The sequence below is a fragment of the Podarcis filfolensis genome, assembly GCF_964270895.1.
Source record: "Podarcis filfolensis genome assembly, chromosome: 3".
Lineage (NCBI taxonomy): Eukaryota > Metazoa > Chordata > Lepidosauria > Squamata > Lacertidae > Podarcis > Podarcis filfolensis.
In genome coordinates this window covers 63234269-63259149 of record NC_139606.1, presented here as the reverse complement: position 1 = coordinate 63259149, position 24881 = coordinate 63234269, and the positions used below count along the sequence as shown (strand labels likewise).

Genomic DNA, 24881 nt, shown 5'->3' with positions numbered 1-24881 from the left:
CCGCAGCAGGGCTTCCTTCCCCTAATCTTCCCTTTCTCTTCTTCTTGCACAATATATAAATTTCACTCTCATTTTTTCACAAATAAAACAAACATTACATTGTCAAACTACATGACCATGAGATAAGCGCCAGATCTGTCAGCACAATGGATGAAGTTCAGGTAAAACTGTATTATCCAGATGTATCAATGTCTACCCACCAGAATATTTTAATGTTTTGCCACTTTCTTGGAACAACAGACTCTGCAAAGCCATTTCACAAGATGGTTTTGAAAGGGCACCAAGTTTCAAAAGTATTTTGCCACATAGTGAGGTAAGCTGCTGTTCGTGAAAGAGAAGTCTAAAACTGTAGCTAGTTGTGCAAAGCTTGCTTCATGGTTTCTTGAAGGTTGTTCTAAATTATGAACTTAAAAGAACTGAGTTTTCTGACATGCAGTAAAAATAAACTTAATAGCACTTGAAGATGATCATACACTACTTGGGACTTTGAGACATAAAAAGATCTTTGATGAAGCCAGACACTCTAAAACTAGATTCGCACACAACAAAATGATTGTCCTGCAAGTCAATGCAACTGCAACTAAATCCTCAATAAAAACCTTGAAAATGGAATGCCAGAAATGTGTAATGAATAGTTAATAAATGTACCAATATGCTGGGTTCTTTATTAGACCTAGAAGTTTGCCTTCAATTCTCTTAGTTGGCTCTCTGTGATAATAGTGAAATACTCCACATGATTTCTATAGAAGCAGAATTAAGAAGCATTAATGCTTTGAACATAATTTTGACACAAAACTACCTTATCTGTTCAAATGAACACAAGTAGCTACTCCAGTGTTTCAACAAATACAACTATAAACTAAGCTGAACTGGGTAAATACAGACTGCACCATGAATATCACAGAGTGAAATCTAAGCTTCCATATTTAGTCAAGTTTGCCTTAAAAAAGATTATGCTTTCACCTTTGGGGGGGATGAGAAAGAAACTACAAATTATTCAGATTCCTATGTATCCTAATATGTCTATAACACATGACTTACCAAACATGGAACAATGTATGTGCAAAAAGATCTAATAAAATAATGAAACTCTAGTTTACAGCTATTGGGTTAGTTAATACATCCTGCTTTTGGAATCCCACATAAGGACTTCCAGTAGCACAATGGGGCTTCCCCACATCTTCCCCCATGTAACCTTCCCCCTTCCCTGTGTTCAAAATTCCCTAGGCACATTTTGCTATGGGCACAGGTCCAATTGTGATTTCTGGGTGCCAGGTTGGTGGCCACAGTTTAAAAACCTCTGCCTTAGTCCATAGTTAATTCCATTTCCACTCTGTGGGTTTCTCCTTCTTGCATACTGGGACAAGTGAATTGTTTTAAGAGCAAGCTACAGTCAAGCAATGTAACTGAGATCACAGAATCGTAGAACTCTAGTGTTGGAAGGGACCCCAAGGGTGATCTAGTCCAACTCCCTGGAAAATAGACATTCCGTTGTAGTGACCATAACCTAGGTTTAAGGTGCCATTTGGTGCCTAGCTTATATATCTGAGTTTCTAACACTGTCCCCACCCTATTGGCACAGGAGGAGATGGGGGACAAGCTGAAATGCTTGTGCTACACCAAATTCCTCCCACTGAAGGTAAGAAAGACTAGGTCGTCCTAAATTAATTATTCTACTCAATCCAGGGTCCATGTCTCAAGTTACATCTACTTTATTTTGTTTTTATATAGATATTTAAATCTCAACATGTGTACTCCAAACACTGAGGCATACCAAAAGCTAATATTAATAATACTTCTTTCCCACTTATTTTTCTTTCCTCTCACCTACCCACATAATAACCTTCTATGTTAGTATAAGTGGCAGAGAGTGAGGATGGCCAGTATGCACTCTGAGCAAAAATATCTGTTGGAATAACATATGACATGTGCTGTAAAAATGGATTGAAAAAATCATTATAATTTGAACAGACTGACTACAGCAGGCCTGAGACATTACATCGCTCAAACAGACCTGCCAAATTTACTTTGTGAAGGTGAGAGCCTAATGATATTCCTAACATCCTCCCTTGCTCCTTCCTACTGACTGCTGCACATAATTCTCTTCCTTTGGCTTCCAACAATGGACACTATTTTCTAATGTTACCTCACATGTACACACACATATCGGTTTTTAAAACACTCACCTAAAGTCAACAAACACAGTAGCATTTAGAAAAGAATCATTATTTGATTCCCTGATTTAGTTTGCATAATCAGAGACTAAAAGTGACGATGCAGCATACAGTCTAAACTCTGCCCAAAGCAGACCATTCTTCTACCAACTCTCCACAGATCAGCTAAGGCACTCAAGTTCCAAATGTGTCACAGAACTTATCCAAAGGTGCCAAATAAAACTTAATGCGGATTCAGATGCAAACCACATCTGAATGGGCAGGCAACCTCTTCCAGAATCACCATTCAATTTGACCTAAGCTATGGAAACTTCCACAATCGGATCCTAACTGTAAGCCAACCCATCTATCAAATAATCCAGAATAAAATTGTGCTGAGTTAAATTGCATGCCACTCAATTTGTAGTTACTTCAACTGCAAATAACTGTTCTTGTTGCCTGCTTAGGTATGGAAAAACAATGTTTGTGTGAATGTATAGCCACAATACACAATTAAGAGATCATGCTGAACACAGTCCACCAAACGTGTATTCTGGCCCACACCTTTCCCTAATTTTGAAATACTAGACAGGCAGCAAAAACAGACGTTTCAGTGAGACCCTACTGAATTGCAATATATGACTAGCATGCTGAATTTGGCTTATTAAGTTTCAAGAAAAGAAAATGAAAGATGAAGCTATATGTGGGAACTCTTCTTTTCTTTTTTAAAGAACTTTCCTGAGCTCAGTGACTCACATTTAAAGCACTGAAACTGAAAACACATCCTTTATGAAAGGTATGTAGAGTATATTTCTAACTGTAATTTTTGACATTCTTTCCAAGACATTACAAGACCCCAAAGCAATGATGAATAACGAGCATTAAGAGTTTTGATAGCTCCACAATGGTGGATGCAAACCAGTGGGCTTCAGCGAGACCTTTCTATTTTAATGTAAGTGATTGGAAAATGCAACAGAAATATTCTATTTTTATTCATTTTTACTGTAGAGATGATGATGATGATGATTTTTTAAAAAAAAATCAGTACATTTCCATGTAAGATATTTAGACAAATAACTGTATATCCTCATTCTGTTTCCTTCCTGGACCATAGTTAGGTTTACATTGTCTATCATAGCTTTCAGGAAAGTGCCATAATTTTGTCTTTACTCAAAATGCTGAGCTCCCTGTTGTCTGATGCACTGCCCAATTGAAGTAGACTTGAGATTGAAAAATGATGACAGTTGAACAGAATGAATCATCTTTAATCCAACCGCTTTTTAAAAAGTACATATGTACATGAATTGTGGATTAGGTAGTTGGTCTTGAGTAGGCACATTATAACAAGAAAAGTCATTCACAGAGAAGAGGATTGCCAAAGACTGCATTGCACTGTTGTGATATGTACATGATGTATTGAACAAAGAACTCAGTACGACCCTCTAAAGCTGAATGTTACAAAGTCTGACTTTGGTGAGAGTAATGAATAGGGTGAGCACAGAGTTTCCTTGGTTTCATTCAGCTGTGACCCTGCATGATTAGCTACTAGAACTAGCATTTGTGAAGTTCTGACCTCAGATGAAGTTACATGTACACTTACAGAAGAGAGCATGCAAATATAAGTTTCCTCTTTAAGACTAACTTTTGATGATGTTGTGCAATACATTTAGAAGAAACTGCTGTCTCAGGTGCTTTTTCAAAAGGGTAGTTTGGAGTGAAGGCAAACAAAACCAAATATTAAGACTATAATGTGATCATAAAAGATTTTAACTGCTAAACAATAATGCATATACAGTGGTACCTCGGGTTAAGAACTTAATTCGTTCTGGAGGTCTGTTCTTAACATGAAACTGTTCTTAACCTGAAGCACCACTTTAGCTAATAGGGCCTCCTGCTGCCGCTGCGCTGCCGAAGCACGATTTCTGTTCTCATCCTGAAGCAAAGTTCTTAACCCGAGGTACTATTTCTGGGTTAGCGGAGTCTGTAACCTGAAGCGTATATAACCTGAAGGGTATGTAACCCGAGGTACCACTGTATAAACTATAAAAAGAATAATTTAATCCAACCCATGTATTATTAGCTTTATAACATTAACATTCAAGAATGTAATTAATTATAATGCAAATATCTGCAACACTTCCAAAAAGCTTCCAAACTTTTTTCAAGGGCTCAGTGTCCATTACAACGAATTGCAACAATAATACTTCTCTGTTCAATTAGGCATATTTCCCAGCACATAGGATTGCAGCTTTTATCTCATCTTATTGCTGAAACCAAAAGAAGCTCACAATTTCAAAATAAACCCTGAAAGGGGGGGGGGGAGACCAAAATACATAATAGAAACTTTTTGTTTAAACTTTTATTTATTTATTATTCAATCTCTATCCCACCCTTCCTGCATAAAGAGCCCAGGGTGGGATTCCCTCCCAATGCCTCACCACTTCCCCCTTTTCTTGTAAATCCATTCTGTTTAGGAGTCCCCAATTCCATTATATCACAGCCACCTCTATTCCACTTCATTTTGCAGTAGTGTAATATTACTTATGAGTATCATTATGGTGCCCTAGTTTGTGTCATTACACCTGTCTACAGTGGGAAATGAAACTGATAGGATAGTAACAAGTGATCTAAGAGATTTTTTAAACCAACCAACCACCATAGAATTGTCTTTATTTGTAAAAGAATCTGTAATGTTAAAGAGAAAGTGGGATGTAATCTCCAAATGAACCCTGTTCAATGTTCCCAAGTCATGTGAAACAGCAGGTTCAGAGATATAGGATTGTGTTGGCATCCAAATGTTAACAGCTGTGCGGATTATGACTGCAAGAACTTGGAGAAGCACTAAGGCTCCAACAATTGATCACTGGCAGAAGAAGACCCGGGACATTATATTTATAGTATTGACCAAAATTACCAGTTTCAAACAACTATGGGAGGGAAGAACCCAGACAACAGGGATTTTCAAAAGAACTGGATCTCGTTTATTTTGTACTGGAACCAAAAGAAATGTTGATGAAATTGTCATTATAGCTGTATTAAGCATTGCATTGTTGCTCTGATATAAATCTGATACCTTTTAAAAATGTATTAATTTCAGCATCTGAAATCTGGTATGATGAAAGGTGATATGTAAGTGTTCTCTCTTAATTAACTTATAGGAGGTAGTGAATTAATCACAGGAAAAGATGCTGAAGTTGGTAGCAAAACATTATTCATTGTTTACCACTTCCAAGACTCCCAAGCATTACAACCAAAATGGGAGAATTAATTCAGGAACATGTTGAAAATGACAGCTTTTATTCTTCACCTTCTTTGATAAAATAATTGAGTCTGCAAAAATCCCCGTTCCCTCCGATTATATAGGCAGACTACCCAAGTGCCAAGCAAAGGAGGTGAGAGGATTTTGGTTACTGCGCTTGAATGCACAGTAGTAGCCAAATGGGCAAGTCCGGCCAGCCACTAGGAGACTTAACAAATGCATAAACTCCCAAATCTAACGCTATGACATTCTCTCTCTGAGAAAAAGAAAGTCTAACAGCCTAGCAGACAGGAGGAAAGGCTGGAAGTCCAAAGGAGCTCAATACCTCCCCCCTTGTTTTTTGGCAGAGCACCTTTTCAGCTTGAAATAGCTCCTTTATGAACCAAGATCTCGCTCCCACTTTGACTCAGGGAAAGTTTGGGGTTTAAAACTCTACAGAATCTCTATGTCACCATAACTTCATGAAGTTCTAACACAAACCCAAAAACCCACAAACTGCCCTCCTACCTCATCCACGAGAGCAGGAAACCCTAAAGCAGAAGTAAATTAAGTTACTAACAAGCGTCAAATGTGAGTTTGTGGTATCTTTAAAACTAACTCTTTCACCACTGCTATTCAGAATGTCATCAATTGTTCCCTCTTTTTTTAACAAAGGGGGGGAGGAGAGAGATCCTGGTAAATCACGAGCTTTGGGGCTGGTGCGAAGCCTCTTACCTGCTCTTCAGGAAAAAAAGGCTCCCTCCGTCCCTCCTTTCCGGCCCTGCCTACCTTTCTGCCCCGAAAAGAGTCACCATCTCAGTCTCGGGGGAGGCCGTGGGGAGATATGATCTTGTCGTGTCTGGCCTAAATATGCTGCGGAAGAAAAGTGCAGACGAACGCGAAACCGGTTTATTTGGTTCCCGAGGGCTGGCAAGGCATCAGAGAGCCATTCGCGAGGCTGCGGCAAGAAGAAGAAGAAACGCAGAGCGCGTTCCCTTCCCAGGGCCGAGAAGGCAGGCGAAACTTACATGTTCACATTACTCGGTGCGCGCAACCATCCTCTCCTGCCCAGGGCTGGCTGGCACTCTTCCTCCTCCTCCTCCTCGGGCTTTTCTACCTCTCCGTGGACAAGTTCACGAGCGCAGCTGCTCCATCCCCCTCAGGGCTTCCCTCCACGCGCAAAGTTGGCGGTATACCGGCTCGCGCCTCTTCCCCGCCTGAGGGGCAGGCTAAAAAATAAAATAAAAAACCAAGAAGAAAGCGGCACAAAACACCGCAGGGAAAACTTTGAGCGGCGGCGGCGGCGGCAGCTGCGTCTCTTCTGAGGGCGAAGGAGCCCCACACACAACGAGGCGGAAAGGGCTCCTTTGCGCCACGTTCCCGCCCAGTGGGGCGACTCCCGCGCAGGGCCAAGACCTAGAGGCCGGCCGCTCAGGTGGCTGCCGCGCCTCAAGATTCGCCTGTGGGGCTCCCGCGCGGGCTCCGGCTGGCCCCCTCTCGCCTCAGGAGGCCGGCCTACGACGCTCAGCCCCACCCTAGAGCGGCGGGGGCGGCGGGCGGAGGGAAGGGACCCAAAAGTTTCTCAAGCACCGACGCCGACGCCGCGCAGCTTCACGCACTAGCCGACACGCTGGAATCTCCTTTTCAATGAGAAGCACGTGCTGGAAACTGTGGGGGTGGGGAGTTCTGCAGTTTCTGCCCCAGGTTCACCGGCCTGACTTCCAAAGGGCCCTGAGACATGTGCCTTAGGAAAATCACGCGAAGGCGTCTTTTAGAAGGCTTCCGAGGAAAGCTACACCTGTTGACATTTTGCATTTGGCCTGGGTAAAAATCGGACCTGGAATGGTTTCGACGGGGACCTTAGGAGTCAGCTCCTAGGGGCCGAGATCCCTTTGCAAACCCACCCACCCCCAAATATATTTGAAGGATCCGCCCCGCCCCCCGCTAGTGAAAAGGTACTGTATTGCCATTCAAATAGTGTGGGTGTGCCACGTCAAGAGATCAATAGTGAGCCCCTCCCTATTTTATTCAAATTGGCACCCTTGACGGAGACCCCCACATCGTCATCAAATGACAGAGCCATGCTCATGGGTTGCATCATGAAAAGCATTAACCTGATACTTTTCCGTGGCTCCATAGCACAAAAATAGGGAGCGCCATGGGGAGAATCCCCACGCATCCTTGAGATTTTTACTCAGGATCACTTTTTGGACTATGGTGGCACCCCAGAATGCTGGGTCTGTGATTTTTTGCATGAGCATGGAAATGAGTTTTCAAGTTTGCACGGCTTCCATGTAAATCTCTCGAAGGACCGTGTAGATTCAGCTTTTCCTCTTTCCTTCTGTTTCTCATAAGTTATTCAAGGAGGCACAGCGTTACTGGCAGAAAAACAAGTGGCAATTTCATTCATATGTGGTACGTGCCATACACTTCCATTGGACGGTTTAACTGAAACATACATGTTCGTCCCCTTGCAACTGCTGTGTTAAGTGAATATTGCCATGTGTGACACGATAATCAGAAATTTAACATCACTGAGTTTTCATATTGCATCTAACCTTACTGTACACTGCTTAAGAGCTACAGTGTTAAGTGGTAAATAGATAGATGGTTGAAGAAAATAAATAATTTAAGATACAAGCGCACACCCCTGCAAGTCACCGAGTGATGAACTCTCAAGCAATGAACATGCATTTGTGAATCAGCATGATTAATTTGTTTCACAATCACTGGCCTTGTGCCAGCTGCACTAACTCAGAATCTATCAACATTCTGCTAGGATCAAAGGGAAATACATTTCCTCCCCCATGCATGCACATTTCCTGGGAACAGAAGGTTGACTTCAGGTTGAGTCACTGAGGGACACCCTATTCAAGAAGCAATGCCTAGGATATGATAATGAGCCTGAAGAATTTCATGACCAATGTTTCAAACTGAAAAACTCGAGAAGAAAAATCCATAACATGCTAACAGTATGTCCAGCCTGCCCCCTGCCTCCAAATTAACTGTAAATCCAAAATCTGTTTGCTCTATCTACACACAAACACTATCTATAGTGTATATTGGGCTGGCTATTGCTAGTGATTAGTGTTATTGCTAATTATGGTTATTTATAAATTTTATTATTCTAGTGTTTGTGGTTTTTGATATATTATTGCTTTGTAAATTATTTGCTGGAAGCAGCCTTGCGAAGCTCCAATCCTAAAAGAAGGCCTTTAAATATACAGTCCTGTGCATATTTCAGTGAACACCACATGCATTTCAGCAGTATGACTTTTTTGTTTGTTTCTTGCATTTATATGCCACCTTCTTCTCAATGGAGCTCAAGGTGGCTTACTTACATAGTTCTTCCGTTCCTCATTTAATCTCCACAATTGCCCTGTGAGGTTGGTTAGGCTGAGAGGCAGTGACTGGCCTGAGGTCATCCAGTGAGCTTCATGGCCTAGTGGGAAATAGAACCCTGGTCTCCCAGGTCCTAGTCCAACACTCTAAAACCACTGTACCACCATTGGCTCCAAGTTCACTAGCTGTCATTCTGGATTGGTTTAGCCCATCTAAAAAAACAAAACAAAAACATGACCGCAGCTTCAGAGGTTTTCCCTTCAGCTTAAAATAATACATAAGTGTTTATATACTCTAATCAAGCACCAGTACCATTATAATTAACTATTGCATGATGATTGCAGAGGTGACATCTTAGTTCAAAGCACTAGATGAGTACCCTATCACTCCTTACCATTGTGTGTGTGCTGCACTAGTCTTAAAGTGGAGACCCATGGTTGGGTCACAGCCTCACCTAAAGTGGGTTGCAGCAGCAACACTACCAATATAGAAATTGATGGTGTAAAATTAAAAAGTGGGTTTGCCAAATGTATGTTTGAGCTTTAGGTGGGTCCTGAAAAGACTAAAGACTACTAATGTACTAGCTGCCACAGAGTTTTCAAAAAAGAGAAATACTTTGTCCCCGTGCTCCTGAAGAAGTGCTCCAGAAGCAAAATTAATACAGATGCAATTAAAACTTTCCTTTTTTTATTGCGCTTCTTTGCCCTCCTAGATATTTTGGCTGCTGTTCTTGTGTACTCTTTTTAATGCACGCTGCTCTGAGGAAGGAATAGCAGGATATTATTTTATATAGATAAATAAAAAGCTGTGGACCGCTACACTAGTCATGCTTGTCTGGCAGGAAGCAAGCCACACTTTCAGTTATCTGTTGCAGATATCATGAGAGAAAGCTGACTGTAGATGTAGATTTAGAAACCTAAAGTTCGTCTAGCATTGAATGCTAGGCATAACAGTATGTGGGACATAGTGGTTAAAGATCTCGTGCATTTGTGAAGGTGTGCGTTGTGCCCCCCCCCCCCCGAGCATTAGATGATGCTGTGTTTGTTCCTGGAAACTGGAATACTGAGTCAAGAGTTGGCAACCATCCATCTTCATAGGATGGGTTTGCAGCATCCCTCTGGATCTTTTCTTGATCTGCTGCAAGAATAGGAGCAATGATATGAAGATTCAAACTTTCCAAGCACCTGAGACCAGTCCCCAATTCCCTGTTCATACGAGTCGTCTGCTTATGTCAACAGAGTAACATCTGGGCAACAAATTCACATGAGATTGTGTTCATCTGTCAGGAACTCGAAGTGTCACAATGTACACTTTTCAAGTTCACAGTTCTGTGATCTGTGAGTTGGTGACTCCGAAGTTATACTATTCACACCATACACCGAAGGTACCTTGAAGCCCTGCCTCCTCTTAATTGCTTAGAGCCCTCTACACACAAATAAACAAATGCGGTCTAATAACATGTCTTTAACATAACAATTACCCATATGCAAACATACACTTAAATTCATGTGATTGTGTCATCATGGGGTTATGTGGATGCTTTGTGAAATATGTAACTGCCACCCAATCTTAAAGTGCTTTCTGGGACTGCTGCTGTTGAATCAAGACTCTCCTTGCTTGTTCCCTACCTAGCTTCTACTGGAGGACATTCCACTCTCTACTCCAAATGGATTAATTGCACTAGTGGAATTACAATTCTCCCCATACAGCTGCCCACATAAAACCTGGTGCTCTTTCCTCATCCACCTTTGGTCTTCTCATCTGCTTTTCACATCATCTGTTTTCACGTGAGCCAAAAGTGAAACACCGGAGGTTTGGACCTCATCCTGCATGAAGTGATGGTGTGCTCTAGAATATGCTTCAGAATCCTTTGCAATACAAGAGTTCTGCTGTAGATAGATTTGGGTAAAAATGTTCCTTGATAATGGAATAGATAATAGACAATATTGCTGTAAATAGAATATCACTCACTGCCCTCAAGTACCACTTAAGGAACAAACTAGTACAGCACATGCAGTTAAGAAATGTGACCCGCTTGCACCCTACATTAATTTGATTCTTACCACATTGGTTATACCAGGTTTAACAAAAATCCAGTATATGCATTCAACTAACAGCATCAAAATGGGACGCGGGTGGCGCTGTGGGTAAAACCTCAGTGCCTAGGACTTGCCGATCGTATGGTCGGCGGTTCGAATCCCCGCGGCGGGGTGAGCTCCCGTCCTTCGGTCCCAGCTCCTGCCCACCTAGCAGTTCGAAAGCACCCCTAAGTGCAAGTAGATAAATAGGTACCGCTTTATAGCGGGAAGGTAAACGGCGTTTCTGTGCGCTGCGCTGGTGCTGGCTCGCCAGAGCAGCTTCGTCACGCTGGCCACGTGACCCGGAAGTGTCTGCGGACAGCGCTGGCCCCCGGCCTCTTAAGTGAGATGAGCGCACAACCCTAGAGTCGGACACGACTGGCCCGTACGGGCAGGGGTACCTTTACCTTGACCTTTTTAACAGCATCAAATACAATTTGCACAAGCGCCTTCTCTCAATCATGCATAATAGCCTTCAATGGGAATGCTGCCCGCCACCTGGTTACTCAGCAGATTGCTTAGCAGAGGCCCTGTGGACATGATTCTTCTTTAAAAATAAATAAATAAGTGGATTGTGTGAAGTGTGAACGTGTAAACGTTGCCTCTACATGTTTTGAGCACTCACAGAGCAGGCACAGTACATGCTGCTATCTGCAAAGTCCAGGGTAGGGGCTCATGCCTCTTGTCCTCCAAGTTTTTGCTCTCCCCAGCTGAACATATGAAATAGCACTTAAGTGTGACACTTGTTCCTGTACGTTCACTGGATTCTGTAAGAATTCTGAAATAAATTATGTTTGCATTGTTTTTGTTTCTAAGCTCTACAAGTAATCTGTGCAAAATAGCCTGAAAAAGAGGTAAAAAGCCAGTCAATCTTTGCACGTTTTAAAAACCAAGCATTAGATGAATTACTGAAAGGTTCATGCAGTTCATTTTCTGCATTGACTTTTCTTATTTTCCATTTTCTGAACAGATGTGGAAGTCTAGAAATATGCAAGGAAGGCTGACCTCAAAATATTTCCATCAGGGGTACATTAGCCGAAGCACTGGAAACCTCACGAGGAAAAGTCTTCTCAGTTCTGTGTTTTCAGCCCAGTTTAGCAGGACTGAGCAGTTTGGAAAGTCTGGATAAGTTTTAAATGAGCATCTCCAAATTTGGAAGACTATCCAAACCAAAACTAAACTCTAAAACCTTTGAAGTTCATTGCTATATTTTTGTGTGTATATTTTTCCTTTTACACTCGTAACAGTCTACAAGCCCCAAAGTGACAAAGGAAGTCATATTACAGGTCATTTGCAGCCAATTGATTCAAAGACTTGGGGTGATGATAGTAATAGTAATAATCTACATTTCTGTATTAAAGATGGAAACTAAATGCCACATGTTAACATAGGGGGGAAAATCAACGTGTAGCAAAGCCTTCTGACTCACAGTGCTTCATCCTGAAGGCAAAAGAAGTAGTTTTGGTTCCCAAGTAAATCCTTGTTGGCAGTGTATGCCACTGGAATGAATAACTCTTATGAAGCAGTTCCAATCCATTGAAACTGATGGTAGTTTCCCCTATTGATTTCAGAAAAATTATGATTGCAGCTCATACTCTCCAGTTCTTCACTGGATGCACTTTATTACTTTTGCGTTTTTGTGGCTTAGGAAAATCCTGCCTCGGTGTAGGAGAGTGGATCAGTTGACAGCTCCTGGTCCCTCCAGACCCACACCTCCATGATATATTGATCCAAAATCTGCTGATTTCAGCACCTGTGGCTATGGGATCACGTTATAAGTATGTAGCCATTTCCCGCATTTTGCAAACTTACAAGATGTATGGAAACAAAGCTCAGCAAGGGAAAGAAAACCATAGAAATAGTCAAGAGGTGCGCCTTGTGAATAATAATATTTGTGTTGGCTTTCACCAAGAGCAGTTGAATGTGGTGAATGGATGAAAGCCCTTTTTTCCCTTTAACAACAGAACTTGTTCTCTATTTTTACAGACAGACCATAAAAATAATAAAATAATAGTGGGGAAACTTAAGCAAACTGATCATATCACCATGTGTGAAACTTTGCTTATTATTAATAGACACAGCAGCTAAACAGTCAGGAACTGACAACTCTACTCACAGCTGCTCTCTCCTCAAATGGGCTGGACCCCTCCTGCCCCTCACAGGGACATCGGTTCCACCTGCCCTGTGAGGAAGAACAGCAGACCTTCTGGTCTAGAGGCAACTGGCCTTGTGATTCCACCTGAAAAGCTGGCAGATTCCAAGTAGGTTCCAGAAGGCCAAGGCCCCACCCTGTAAGGTCAACAAATTCAGGCTGACTTGTTGCCTCTACCAGGAATGTTGGTCCACCAAGCATATTTCTCAAGGAGCCAGCAGTGCCTGTGAGCACTGTGAGCAACACTGCATCAGATCCTCTCTCTCCAAGGGAACCTCAACAGGACCTACACATTAGCAACTCCATACCCTCCAACATCTCTCCTATGAAAATAGGGACGTCCTACCATACCCTCTGATGAAAATACAGTGGTACCTCGGGTTACAGATGCTTCAGGTTACAGACTCCGCTAACCCGGAAGCAGTACCTCACGTTATGAACTTTACCTCAGGATGAGAACAGAAATCGAGCGACGACTGTGCGGCAGCAGCAAGAGGCCCCACTAGCTAAAGTGGTACCTCAGGTTAAGAACAGTTTCAGGTTAAGAATGGACCTCCAAAACGAATTAAATTCTTAACCTGAGGTACCGCTATAGAGACATCCTAAGGAAAAGTAGAACATTCCAGGATCAAATCAGAAACTAGGATGGCTTCTGTAAATCCGGGGCTGTCCCTGGAAAATAGAGACACTTAGAGCCTCTGCAAATGTGCCAATTGCTTGAAGCCCCTATGCACAAGCACCTGCTCATGTAGGTGTTCCTTTGTGCACAGACCATGCTCAAAGCACCAGCCAAAGAGAGCCGAGCTAGCTCAAGAATATGACATAGGAAGAGCCTCAGTCCTGCTATATACTTCTTCTTTGGCGATCACTCATAACTGAGTAAAATTGTCTTCCATGAACATGGTCTTAACAGTGAGTCCATAAGTGAAGGCCAATTCTGGATCCACTATGAATGCCATAAATATGAATTAACACAAAAACAAGGCTAATTTTGGCTTTTTTACTGGTCCCAGACAGCTAGGCACAACACCAATTGTGCTGTTCCATCTCTGATTCATAAGATGGCTCCTTTGCTAAGGCTTGTACTCATGCAAACAGAAATTGGGTAATAGAGTCTCTCTCCAGAATTTCAAAGTGTTTTTTATTTTTATTTTTTAAGGATTACGGGTTTGGAGGCAAACTTCTGTGTTTGGAAGTTTGCATTTTGGTGCCAAGATTTAAGGAAGCCACTTTCTGAAAACTAAATCTTAACTTTCAAATATTTGTCCTCTTTTGAACAGAAGAGGTTGGATACAGACTTGCCCTCCCACAAATATAAAGGCCTCACCTACCGTACTTAAGGAATGGGGTTTGTGATCAGGAGGGAGGTCGTTTTCGCTAATTTCCCATTCCCCGTCATGTTGCCCCTTATGTTTGTTATGAACCCAGAATCTAGCAGAAATCCAGACCTAGTGTCAGAGGCTGCAAGGGCACCAGATGGACAGCTAGGCCAGGCTCAGGGCTCAGAGCTGACCGTTGAAGCTAAAGAGACCATGGCACTAATTTGTCATGGTTTCATACTCTTGCATATTGGTTTCAGAGAGAGAATCCATTCCACATCACATCTAAATTAATAGCAAAACTCTGATTGCATTTTGTTGTTCTGGACTGCATAAATTCTAGCATTCCTTTTTTAGACCTTTTCGTTAATTTTTGTCAGTGATCAACTGTCAACACTTCAGATTTCATACAGACCATCCTTTATCCTCATTCTGTTGGAGCATTTGCGGAAAATTGCTCTCAAATGGCTTTCTACTGCCTGTTCATATTTACTGCTGAAGAGAAATATGTTCTAAAATGTATATATTCTGCTATATAAAATCTAAAACAGCACTAAAATACTTCTTTGATTAGAGGAGAGCAGAATATAAGCAATTTTTTGAAATTGGAAGCGAAAGGGTTAAATGATAGGCATTTGTTTAATAAATATATCCCACCTTTCTTGGTTGCAATCTAGGACTTCGTTTGTAGGAAGATTTAGGGTGATTCCACGTATTACATGGCAAGGAATTCAGATTTGCTATGCATCAAGTGTGTACACAATAGCACTATTGCCAATTAATAAATTGTCAGTGTGGTATGAATATAACTGCTCTGCTAGATACAGAAATATGCCTGATTTCTATTATTGCGTATTTCATCTTGGCTGTAGTCTAAACTTCCACAGAGTTTAATACATTTGTTTAGAGTACAATGTGGATAAATGCCAGACTGAACTATTTGTTTTCCATATACATGACAATTGTTTTGATACCATGTCCTTGGCTGAGAGGCCAGATATTACTGACCTATCGCTCTCAATCTTCTGTTCTTGGGTAAAATGTTTTTTTGTGTGTGTTTGATTGAAATGTAACAAGAAGACTTTTTGATTGGTTCTAAATCACATGACATGTGTGGAATCCCATTCTTTAAATGAAAGATCATCCTATTATATCACTTCTTCCTTGCATGCATAGAGGGATATTGCTGGATAGTTAAAGCAATTGTTCATTAGGCACTTTCCAGTCCCCAGAAAGCTGACATTTTGTGTGATTTCTTTGCAAGACATTAGATTCTGAGAACACAGGTATAAATTGAGTTCTACCCCACTTCATCTTACCAAAGAAATTTCTGTCTTAAAAGGCAAACAAGGAGACAGATATATGAACGCACATAATTGTGTTCTGTTATCATATTTTCCTTCAATCCTTATCAAAATGAGGACACTCTGTGGAGCTGTGGTGCATTTTACATCATCACAGCTGGTCCCATAAAATGCACACACATAAACACAATCTTTTGCTGTTTTAGAATACAAAAAACAAATAAAGAGTCTTGTGGCACCTTAAATATTTTATCAAATTTATAATTACACAAGGGCCCCATATGTTGTTGGACTGCAACTCCCATCATCACTGAGCTCTGGCCTTGCTAGCTAGGGATGATGGGAGTTGTAGTTCAACAAAATCTGGGGACCCAAGGTTGAGAAAGGCTGACTTAGATGTATGTAGAGCTATCCTGGTTTCTCTCTGTGTGGTTTTTTTTTTTTAAGTGGGGGGGAATTGTAAACAGTGATGACAAAGGGACCTGGAAGACATTTTCTCCATCTTAGGGTGAAGATTTCCTTACATTGTGTGGCTTCTTGGGTGCTTTCCATGTCTACACCTCAAACAGTGTTGGAACAAGCTTCCATAAGAACATAGTAACTACAGTGGTACCTCGGGTTAAGAACTTAATTCGTTCTGGAGGTCCGTTCTTAACCTGAGGTACCACTCTAGCTAATGGGGCCTCCTGCTGCCGCTGCACAGCCACCTCACGATTTCTGTTCTCATCCTGAAGCAAAGTTCTTAACTCAAGGTACTATTTCTGGGTTAGCGGAGTCTGTAACCTGAAGCGTCTGTAACCTGAAGCGTCTGTAACCTGAAGCATCTGTAACCCAAGCTACCACTGTACTTCCTTCAGAAATTCAATGAAACAAATATAATTTTTTTTAAAAAAAAAACATTCCCAGTAGTCTGCACTGTTATCTTACATTTTATTTTTACATTAACCCAGCAACATCCTAAACTTTAACTTTTTAATCTCCCTGCCCATCCCCCTCAATTGCTGGCTCACTGCCCCCCTCCCAAATAGCTGGGTGTTCTTCACTGAGATTGCAGCTGGGAAGGAAGGGTTAACCCTCCCTGCCCCAGTGTGCTGTCTACAATGTCCCCCCACCCCTGGTAACTTTAAACAGCCCTTATAAAATCATCCTTGAAATATTAGTATGGAAAATTGGAGAAGACAGATAGACAAGAATAATAATTAAAGATGGCTGTGTGATTATCAACTAGATGAACTCTCTTGGAAGCGTGCAATTTATTATCCTACCCAGTTTTTCCAGAGCTCATTCTGTTGTGTCCCAGACAGTTGTTTCCATTTATTAAATTAAGGCAGAGATTGAATAATTGTAACATCCTGAACTCAGCTTTTGTGCTGGAACAGAAAGGCACACTTAAAAAGCTTAACTTTGTCTGGCTTTGGTGCATTTTTGTTTAAATATAGAAGAGATGCATATGATAATCAGGACCTTGGGATCTTGTTCAGTTTTTGTTTTGCATAATGTCGCTAATGATAGACTACTGATTTTTTAAAAAAACCAAAACTCTATGAATGATTTAAATATCCCTTTGAGGTAAATATTTTATGATATCTTCAAAAGAAAACTGCAGAGAAGAAGAAAAATGTTTACAGATGTAAACTACTCTGATTTTGTTTACAGAACATGGTGATCAGGATTCATTTTATCCAGTGGATGAGGTCAAGTAGCCTTAGGGTGGTCTTGCATGTAATTTCACCACAAAGAAATCTGCGGTAGTTTGTATGCATGGTGTTTTCCACAGCTGAAGATGAATATCAAAGGCTTTTGTTTCCAGCAAAGTCTCACCACATCATAAGTGAAAACAAGTCATGGTATATCAGTTAGTGTGTTACTGGAAAATGATCCTTTCAGACATATATATATCATATGGGTTGATTGTGTTGGAAGCTGTTGACAGCTCCAGGAGAAACAACAGGGACTCATTCCCACTGTCTGCTTCCTGGCAAAAGTCACCCACCAACGTGACCAAAGGATCCAGCTATCAGTTTCACGCAAGAAAGCTTGGAGTTGAGTTGCTACCACAGATTCAAACACCGTGTTCAGAAATGAGAAATTAATTCTCAGTTGATACAGATGCTTACCTAAAAGTGCAGAGATCAGTGAATGTGCTTTTTCTCCAGCAGAGGCACCACTGTGCTTCCTTTAAATGTGATGGTGCGACGACGGGTGCGGCGGCACTTTTTCCTCTCACGCTGTTGGACCCGCTCTCACTTAGATAAATTGCCCCCACCTCCCTGAACAACCTTTTACCCGAAGATTTCTTTTCCATTCCTCTTAAAATTCTAGCCCAGAGTATCCTGTGGGGGACCTTTGTGATGGGATATTTAGTAAGCTGGAGTCTCAGACAGGTTTTCTTTAAATAAACAATAAAGATTTATTTAAGGCAAGATAGTATACAACACAAATGGATTAAACTTAGGTTACTTCAGGCATACAGTACGATTACACTTTAATTTGTCGTCAGTTGTTTTGCGTTATAGGTTTGGTTCTTTTAAACGGTGATATTTTCTTTCAGTTATCCACCCCCTTTAACAATCCAGCCCCTGAGGTACCTTAAGCAATAGACCCAAGGGCTTTCCATACTTCCCTCCCTTCACTGGGTTTGGGAGTTTCTTCTTTTCCTTAGAAGAATCTCTCCCCTCCAGACAAATCTAGTCCCAAGTCCCAAGTAGGCTGCTCCTTTCCAGCTCCTACTTTTTCTGGCTCAACCTCTACCTCCCAGTAAAATTCTGGTCTATTCCTCCTACAGGACAGCACACTCTGTCCTTCACAATACGCTCAGAGTGGAAGTTGTTTATTTTCCCATAAGCAACTCTTTCTCACATTCACTCTTTCTACCTCAACCTGTCTCCTAACCTGTCTCCCTACCTATCTCCCAACCTCTATTTCAACCCACTTCAACCAACCCACAAATGTGTCTCAAATCCCCTCCTTTTCAACTCTCCCTCCTGGAACCACGACCAATCAGAGGCTGCCGTTCATCAACCATTTGCTCGCAGGGAAAGAAAGAAAAGAAAGAAACACTTTTTGATCCAACCGGTCCAGCAATACCCAACTTTTTCGTCACAGATGGGACCACATGTTTAACAAGAAACATGTTAATTATTTCTGCCAGGGCCGGTCTACCCATGAGGCAGGGTGAAGCAGCTGTCTCAGGCAGCAGAAGTCCTCAAAAGCACTGCCCTGCTCTCCCCGCCACTTGCCCTGCTGCTTCTGCCACTGGCCAGAACTTGCCATCACTCAACCTAGGTAAGGGATGCTTGGGCAGGGGCAGCAGGGTGGCAGCAGCAGCAGCAGCGGCGGCGGCAGACACAGTGGCTATTTACAAAGAGGATTTCTGAAAACTCTTGTCTGCTGAATTTTAAAACATATCTGCAATGAACACATGGCTCACAGCTCAATTTCTTGTCTGAAGGGGACCACAGAAATGTAGGTCCAGAGATTTCCATGATTCCCAGGAATATGGGCCAAAGGCTCATTTTTTTCCAAAAACAAGCTTATCAACTTTAAATAATTTTGATTGAATTTGGGAAAGGAAGAAAAAATAAAACCATCTGGAGAAACACTGCAGAAAAGAAGAATGCGTAAACTCCTTAATTTATGTAAACACAGTCTGATTTAAACTTATTAAAGTTTTAAAAAGTGATAGAATATATTGGGCATCTCATAAGGGTAATGAATTTGACAGCTTGCTGCTCTGAACAGCCAAGAACAATATTTGGCCTGTTTTACAAGCCTATCCCTTTCTAGGTGATGAGAACTGGCACAGTAACCATCAAGTCTTGTCCTGGATCTCCAAATTCTGTGACTTGTTTGTTTGTGAGAATATAATTTTTGTTGCTGCTGCTGCTGTAAGACACTTAGTTTCCTTTCTTTCCTTTCTTTCCTCCAGAAGAGGAACTCTTCTGGCAAAAACAGGGGAAAGAGCATGACTTTTCTTTTTTCTTTTTCCTGCACAAGGAAGAAGAACAGTACAGGGTGGGTGGTCAGCACAAAGGGCCCCTCTCCATGGAAACGACATCAAGAGTGAAACATCCTTATAGAAAATGTCACTATCCAAAATGCGAGATTTTGACCACCAGTTAACTGCCAGCCTTTTGTCTGTGTTGGGATGACAGGAGATTTTGCAGATGTGCAATTCCAGGATTGGAAAAGAAATAGTGAGGAAACCACTTTGAAATCTCAGTGAAAAGCATTAGCAGTGATTAACAAGGTTAATGATTATCACCATTATATTTGGTGCCTATTGATGCCTCTTTTCTGGACTGACCAATGAAAAACAAAATTACTAGTATTAAGTATCTTTGATCCACATTTGTAATAGTTCTAGCAAATTTTATGTCAGCTACTATGCACAGGTCTCAATGATCTGTGGCCCTTCTGGGCAGGAAAAGGAAACTGTGTGTGCCTAGTGGTTATGGCATAGTCAGACCTGCACTCCTAGCTATGCTGCTTCACCCAATGTTGCTGTCATCTCCCCCAATCAACAAGATGAGCAGAAAAACCAAGTCAGAGGACTAGAATCAAGGCCAGCTCTGCCATTAGGCAACATGAGACAGTTGCCTCAGGCAACAGATTTTCAATGTTAGCAATTATTTATTTATTTGATTATTCAAATAATATATATATTATATTATTCAATTCTTAGGTCCAAGAAAAGCCCTGCACCTGATGAGGTTAGCATAAACACTGCCATTTGGGTTTTCGCCTACCTCATAGCAATCGTGACAATTTTGTAAGGTGGGTAAGCATTGGGTAAGCCTAGTTGGATGGGGAGGTTGTAGCCTCCAGCTGCCCCTCCATGAGTAAGGGTATCCTTTTAAAAGGATCCAGGAGGAGTGACCCCTGTCCTATGCCCAGACAGGGGATAGGGCCATACCACTCCTCCAATGGGAATTGCTTGGGGGACACACAGATTTGACATAGGTCACAGGATGTGTGTCATCCCCTACCCCACCCCAGCTTCACCCTTAGAAACACTCCCAGCAGATGGGCAGGAGTGATATGTGCAGTTGCTTACCCCAATACTTATGGCCAAACCCATATGTAACCAATAAAGTTGTGGCCTTATTTGATCCCAAACCAATATCCTGTGTGGTGTCTGGTTACTTACAGGGTGGTCATGGGGCCTCGATACGCAATTTAGCAATTATTTATTTATTTGATTAGTATTATTCAATTCTTAGGGCCAAGAAGAGCCCTGTACCTGATGAGGTTAGTATAAGCAGAGAGTGGGGCACACTTCAAATGAGAAATGCTGGCCCTGATCAGAGTGGAACTTTCTAACATTTGTGACTTGTGGCACATTTGCCCATAGGTGTTTTGGTCACTAAACAGATGCACGTGTTACTTTGTCCCTTCTTGCCCAGGCTGTTGTGGAGATGCTGTAAAACAACATATCAGGTTAGAATCAGAGATAGAAACTGTGACCCTCCAGATATGATGAACATAGGAAGATGCCTTAGTATATATTGAGTCAGATTATTAGTCCATCTAACTGAGTTTTGTCTGTCTAACTGGCAGTGCTTGTCTAGAATTTCCAACTGGTCCAACTCCCATCAGTGTTACCTAGCATGGCCAATGGCCAGGAATGATGGGAGTTGCAGTCCAGCAACATCTGGAGGTCCTCAGGTTAGGCCCCCCCCCTGTGTTAAATACTCCTGTCATTTGCAAAACAAACCCATCTTGAGTATTATTATTTCATTTGATTGTTTTTATAGCTATGGTTGTGTTTTTATTTCCATCTAGATTCAGCATGAGTAATAAAGTCAACTAATGTTTGGCTTCTAGACTATAAAGAAATGATGTGATTGACAAATAATAATAATGCTATTGACTCTCCCCTCTCGGAGCTGTTTGATTTGGATCACTTGGGTGGTGGTGGTTCAATTCTTGCATGTGCCAGGCAGGAAACAGTTTCATTGCAGACTGGGTCAGGTCAGGCTTGGGTGTTGACTTCCCAAAACTTGCAGCATGGAGAAGGACTGATAAACTTTGCTTCCGAAAAGCATTCTTTCTGATTGTGCGACATACAGAATCCGCTGACAGTGGGATGGGTGTTTTTTTCCTTCCAGCCTTTTTTTTGCAGAGCCAGGTGAGAACGAGAAGAAGATGTGAAACGCTACCTGATGTGGCATTGCTCTAAGTCAAAATGTCACAAGGCTATCTAGTTAGCATCCAGCACTCTGTAGCGCATCCTGAAGCTATTTAGGGAGCTCTATAGGCACCTTTCAAACCCATGACCCCGAGATTAAGATTCTAATGCTCTACCAACTTATTAACATATTTTCTCTTACAATTATTTATTTTTCTTCTTGCAGCAAGCGCAATAACAGAAAATATAGAGACATAACTTCATCAAAGTTAAGTAGCTGGAAATGCTCATACCCCTCCAAATTTCTCTGAAGAAAATAGGGATGTCCCATTCCATAGTGATAATTTTACTATTTATACCCCACACATCTTACTGGGTTGCCCCAGCCACTCTGGGCAGCTTCCAACATACAGTGGTACCTTGGGTTACATACGCTTCAGGTTACATACACTTCAGGTTACAGACTCCGCTAACCCAGAAATAGTACCTCGGGTTAAGAACTTTACCTCAGGATGAGAACAGAAATCGCACGGCGGCAGCGGGAGGCCCCATTAGCTAAAGTGGTGTTTCAGGTTAAGAACAGTTTCAGGTTAAGAACAGACCTCCGGAATGAATTAAGTACGTAACCAGATGTACCACTGTAAATTAAAACATAATAAAACATTAAACTTTATAAAAACTTCCCTATTCAGGATTGCTTTCAAATGGCTCAGGGGCTGGATAACTCCATACCCTACAACATTTCTCCAATGAAAATAGGGACATCCTAAGGAAAATTGGGACATTCTGGGATCAAATCAGAAACTGGGATGGCTTCTCCAGATCAGGAACGTCCTTGAAAAATAGGGACACTTGGAGGGTCTGAATACTTTGTTTAAATGGGAGAGGTTGAAACTGAAATCTTATGTACAGTTACTTGGAAGTACCGGTAAGTTTCCCCCAGGGAATTTAATGTGATGTACTCCCAAGTAAATGGGCCTGGATTGCATTGTTTAACATATCTTTTAACTCTCCTAATGATAGAAGTTATTTTCAAAGTGCTTGACTTTGACTGGACGGTGCCCTAGGGTCGCAAATTGACCCCAGTTAGGGAAAGGAAAACAGGAAAGAAAACATAATTAGTATATTTAAAAAAAAAAGAATTTATGAACTTCCCACGTAGTACAATGGATCAGCTTTATTTGTATCAGGTCTAGCAGGACTTTAATACATGTTTGAGAATAGAGACATACTGTAAGTTGTCAGCTTGCAATGGTGCTGGAATACTGGGGTACAATCCTAACAAAGTTAAGCATTTTAAATCTCCATTGATTTAAGGGGACATTGGAATTAACAAGACTTTGAAATTTTGCTGGTTTCTTTCCTGGGGTTTCCCTCCAATTAGTGGTACTGTATCTAAAGTTTTCCTTCCTTTGGCAGACAAGAGCTTCTTCCATCTAATTCACAATGCCCATTTCTTAAAAAAACAAAACAAAAACCTCCCTCAGTAATAGTGGTTTGTATGATTGGGCTGCAGCTGGTGGCTTTGTGACCCTTATTATTTTTTTCTCTTCCAAACCTGCACAATGTATGAAATATGGAAAACTGTTGAAGCAGAGCATACACCCACTACCCCTGCTTTTGCTTTACTATGGTTGATCTTATGAGGGGATCTTATGAGGGGTTGATTTAACTACTGGTAATTTCATGAGGTTCGACTAACAAATAAAATGGTTTTGTTCATTCAGATTCTCAGGAAGGGTCAAAGGCCTGCCTTCGGATATATTCAAGTGTAAGTTGCCAGGAGCTGTGAGGAGACAGTGTGTGTTGTGTTATGTTGTGTGTGTGTGTGTGTGTGTGTGTGTTTTAAAGAAACCAATGCTTTGAGGTGCCAAATGTATCATGCATATGATCTTACAGCAAAGAATCATGACCTTGTGGGGGTGGGGAATCAATTTATTATTATTATTTTTGAATAGCACTGTATGGTAGCAGTCACAATTAATGCATATTTTTGAATTTTACAATATATAGTCCTCCTTTGCTAGCCTTTTCCAGCAACTATCTGAGACACAGTACAGAGATTGTAAAGAGAGGCACCCTCGTATTATCTTTTCCATGTTTCTTACCCTCCCTTTTGTTTTGTTTTGAATGAAGGCTTTGCTCGTGCCCCAATGCCACCCTGTTCCAACAGATGCTCTGTGTGTCTTTCTATTCCTCCAACTCTTCTCTTTTCAAAGAAGAATCATAGTTCTTCAAAGGTCCGGTCATCTTGCCACCATCAGACAAAGCTTCTTATATAATTTGTACTTTCCCAAGGAGTCGGCAATGTCTTATTTCCACCCCCAGGACATACATTCCATGGCGAGACAGGAGGCAAATGCGAGCCTTTGTGTGTTACATTTAATTGGAACCTTGAAAAATCAGCTGGCTGGGAACCTCAAGATCCTGGTGTGAAATGTATTTGGGGATGTGTGGCAAAGGCTGAGAGTTTGAATCCTTCCTCTTTGTTCCTTGAACATCTCTTTAAAATTATATGCTTCTATACCAATGTCAGGGACACGGGTGGCGCTGTGGGTTAAACCACAGAGCCTAGGACTTGCCGATCAGAAGGTTGGCGGTTCGAATCCCTGTGACGGGGTGAGCTCCCGTTGCTCGGTCCCTGCTCCTGCCAACCTAGCAGTTTGAAAGCACATCAAAGTGCAAGTAGCGTTTCCGTGCGCTGCTCTGGTTCGCCAGAAGCGGCTTAGTCATGCTGGCCACATGACCCGGAAGCTATACACCGGCTCCCTCAGCCAATAAAGCGAGATGAGCGCCACAACCCCAGAGTCGGCCAGGACAGGACCTAATGGTCAGGGGTCCCTTTACCTTACCTATACCAATGTCAATCCTGCACCAGAGGGGTTTGAGACATAAAGTGGGTACCAAGGCCTCTTTTACCATGCAATGCTGTCAGTCACTGCTGCCAGTTAGGAGCTAGTTCCCAACCTTTAGGAATGGTTCCTCAAGGTACTGTTCTAGGCAGCTTCTGGGGGAAGTGATGGTTTGGCTCTCCTCTCTTCTATTCAAGGGCATGTGTGCCCTTCCTGCTTGGATCTCTCCTCCATGTCTGTCTACAGCAGGGGTAGCTAATCTCAGGGCCAGGGATCAAACACTGCCCACTTCAGGCTTCTCTGTGTGTCCCTT

The 24881-nt window shown here is 41.8% G+C and overlaps 1 protein-coding gene across 12 annotated transcripts in view; it reads right to left on the bottom strand.

Annotated features, from left to right (window-relative positions):
- Positions 1 to 7131, bottom strand: part of ADGRG6 (adhesion G protein-coupled receptor G6) — a 93969-nt gene extending 86838 nt beyond the window's left edge. For 4 of the 12 annotated variants that reach the window (XM_083607613.1, XM_083607607.1, XM_083607605.1 and 1 more), the window contains exon 1: positions 6127 to 6866. Coding sequence is in view for 8 of the 12 variants with exons in the window: in XM_083607611.1 (XP_083463737.1) it covers positions 6181 to 6206 (26 nt within the window). In the remaining 4 variants the exon portion in view is untranslated. Of the gene's footprint in view, positions 1 to 6126 lie in introns of all 12 variants that reach the window. The other 8 variants (XM_083607611.1, XM_083607602.1, XM_083607603.1 and 5 more) reach the window with 5 other exon arrangements.
- Between the last annotated feature and the right edge of the window lie 17750 nt (positions 7132 to 24881).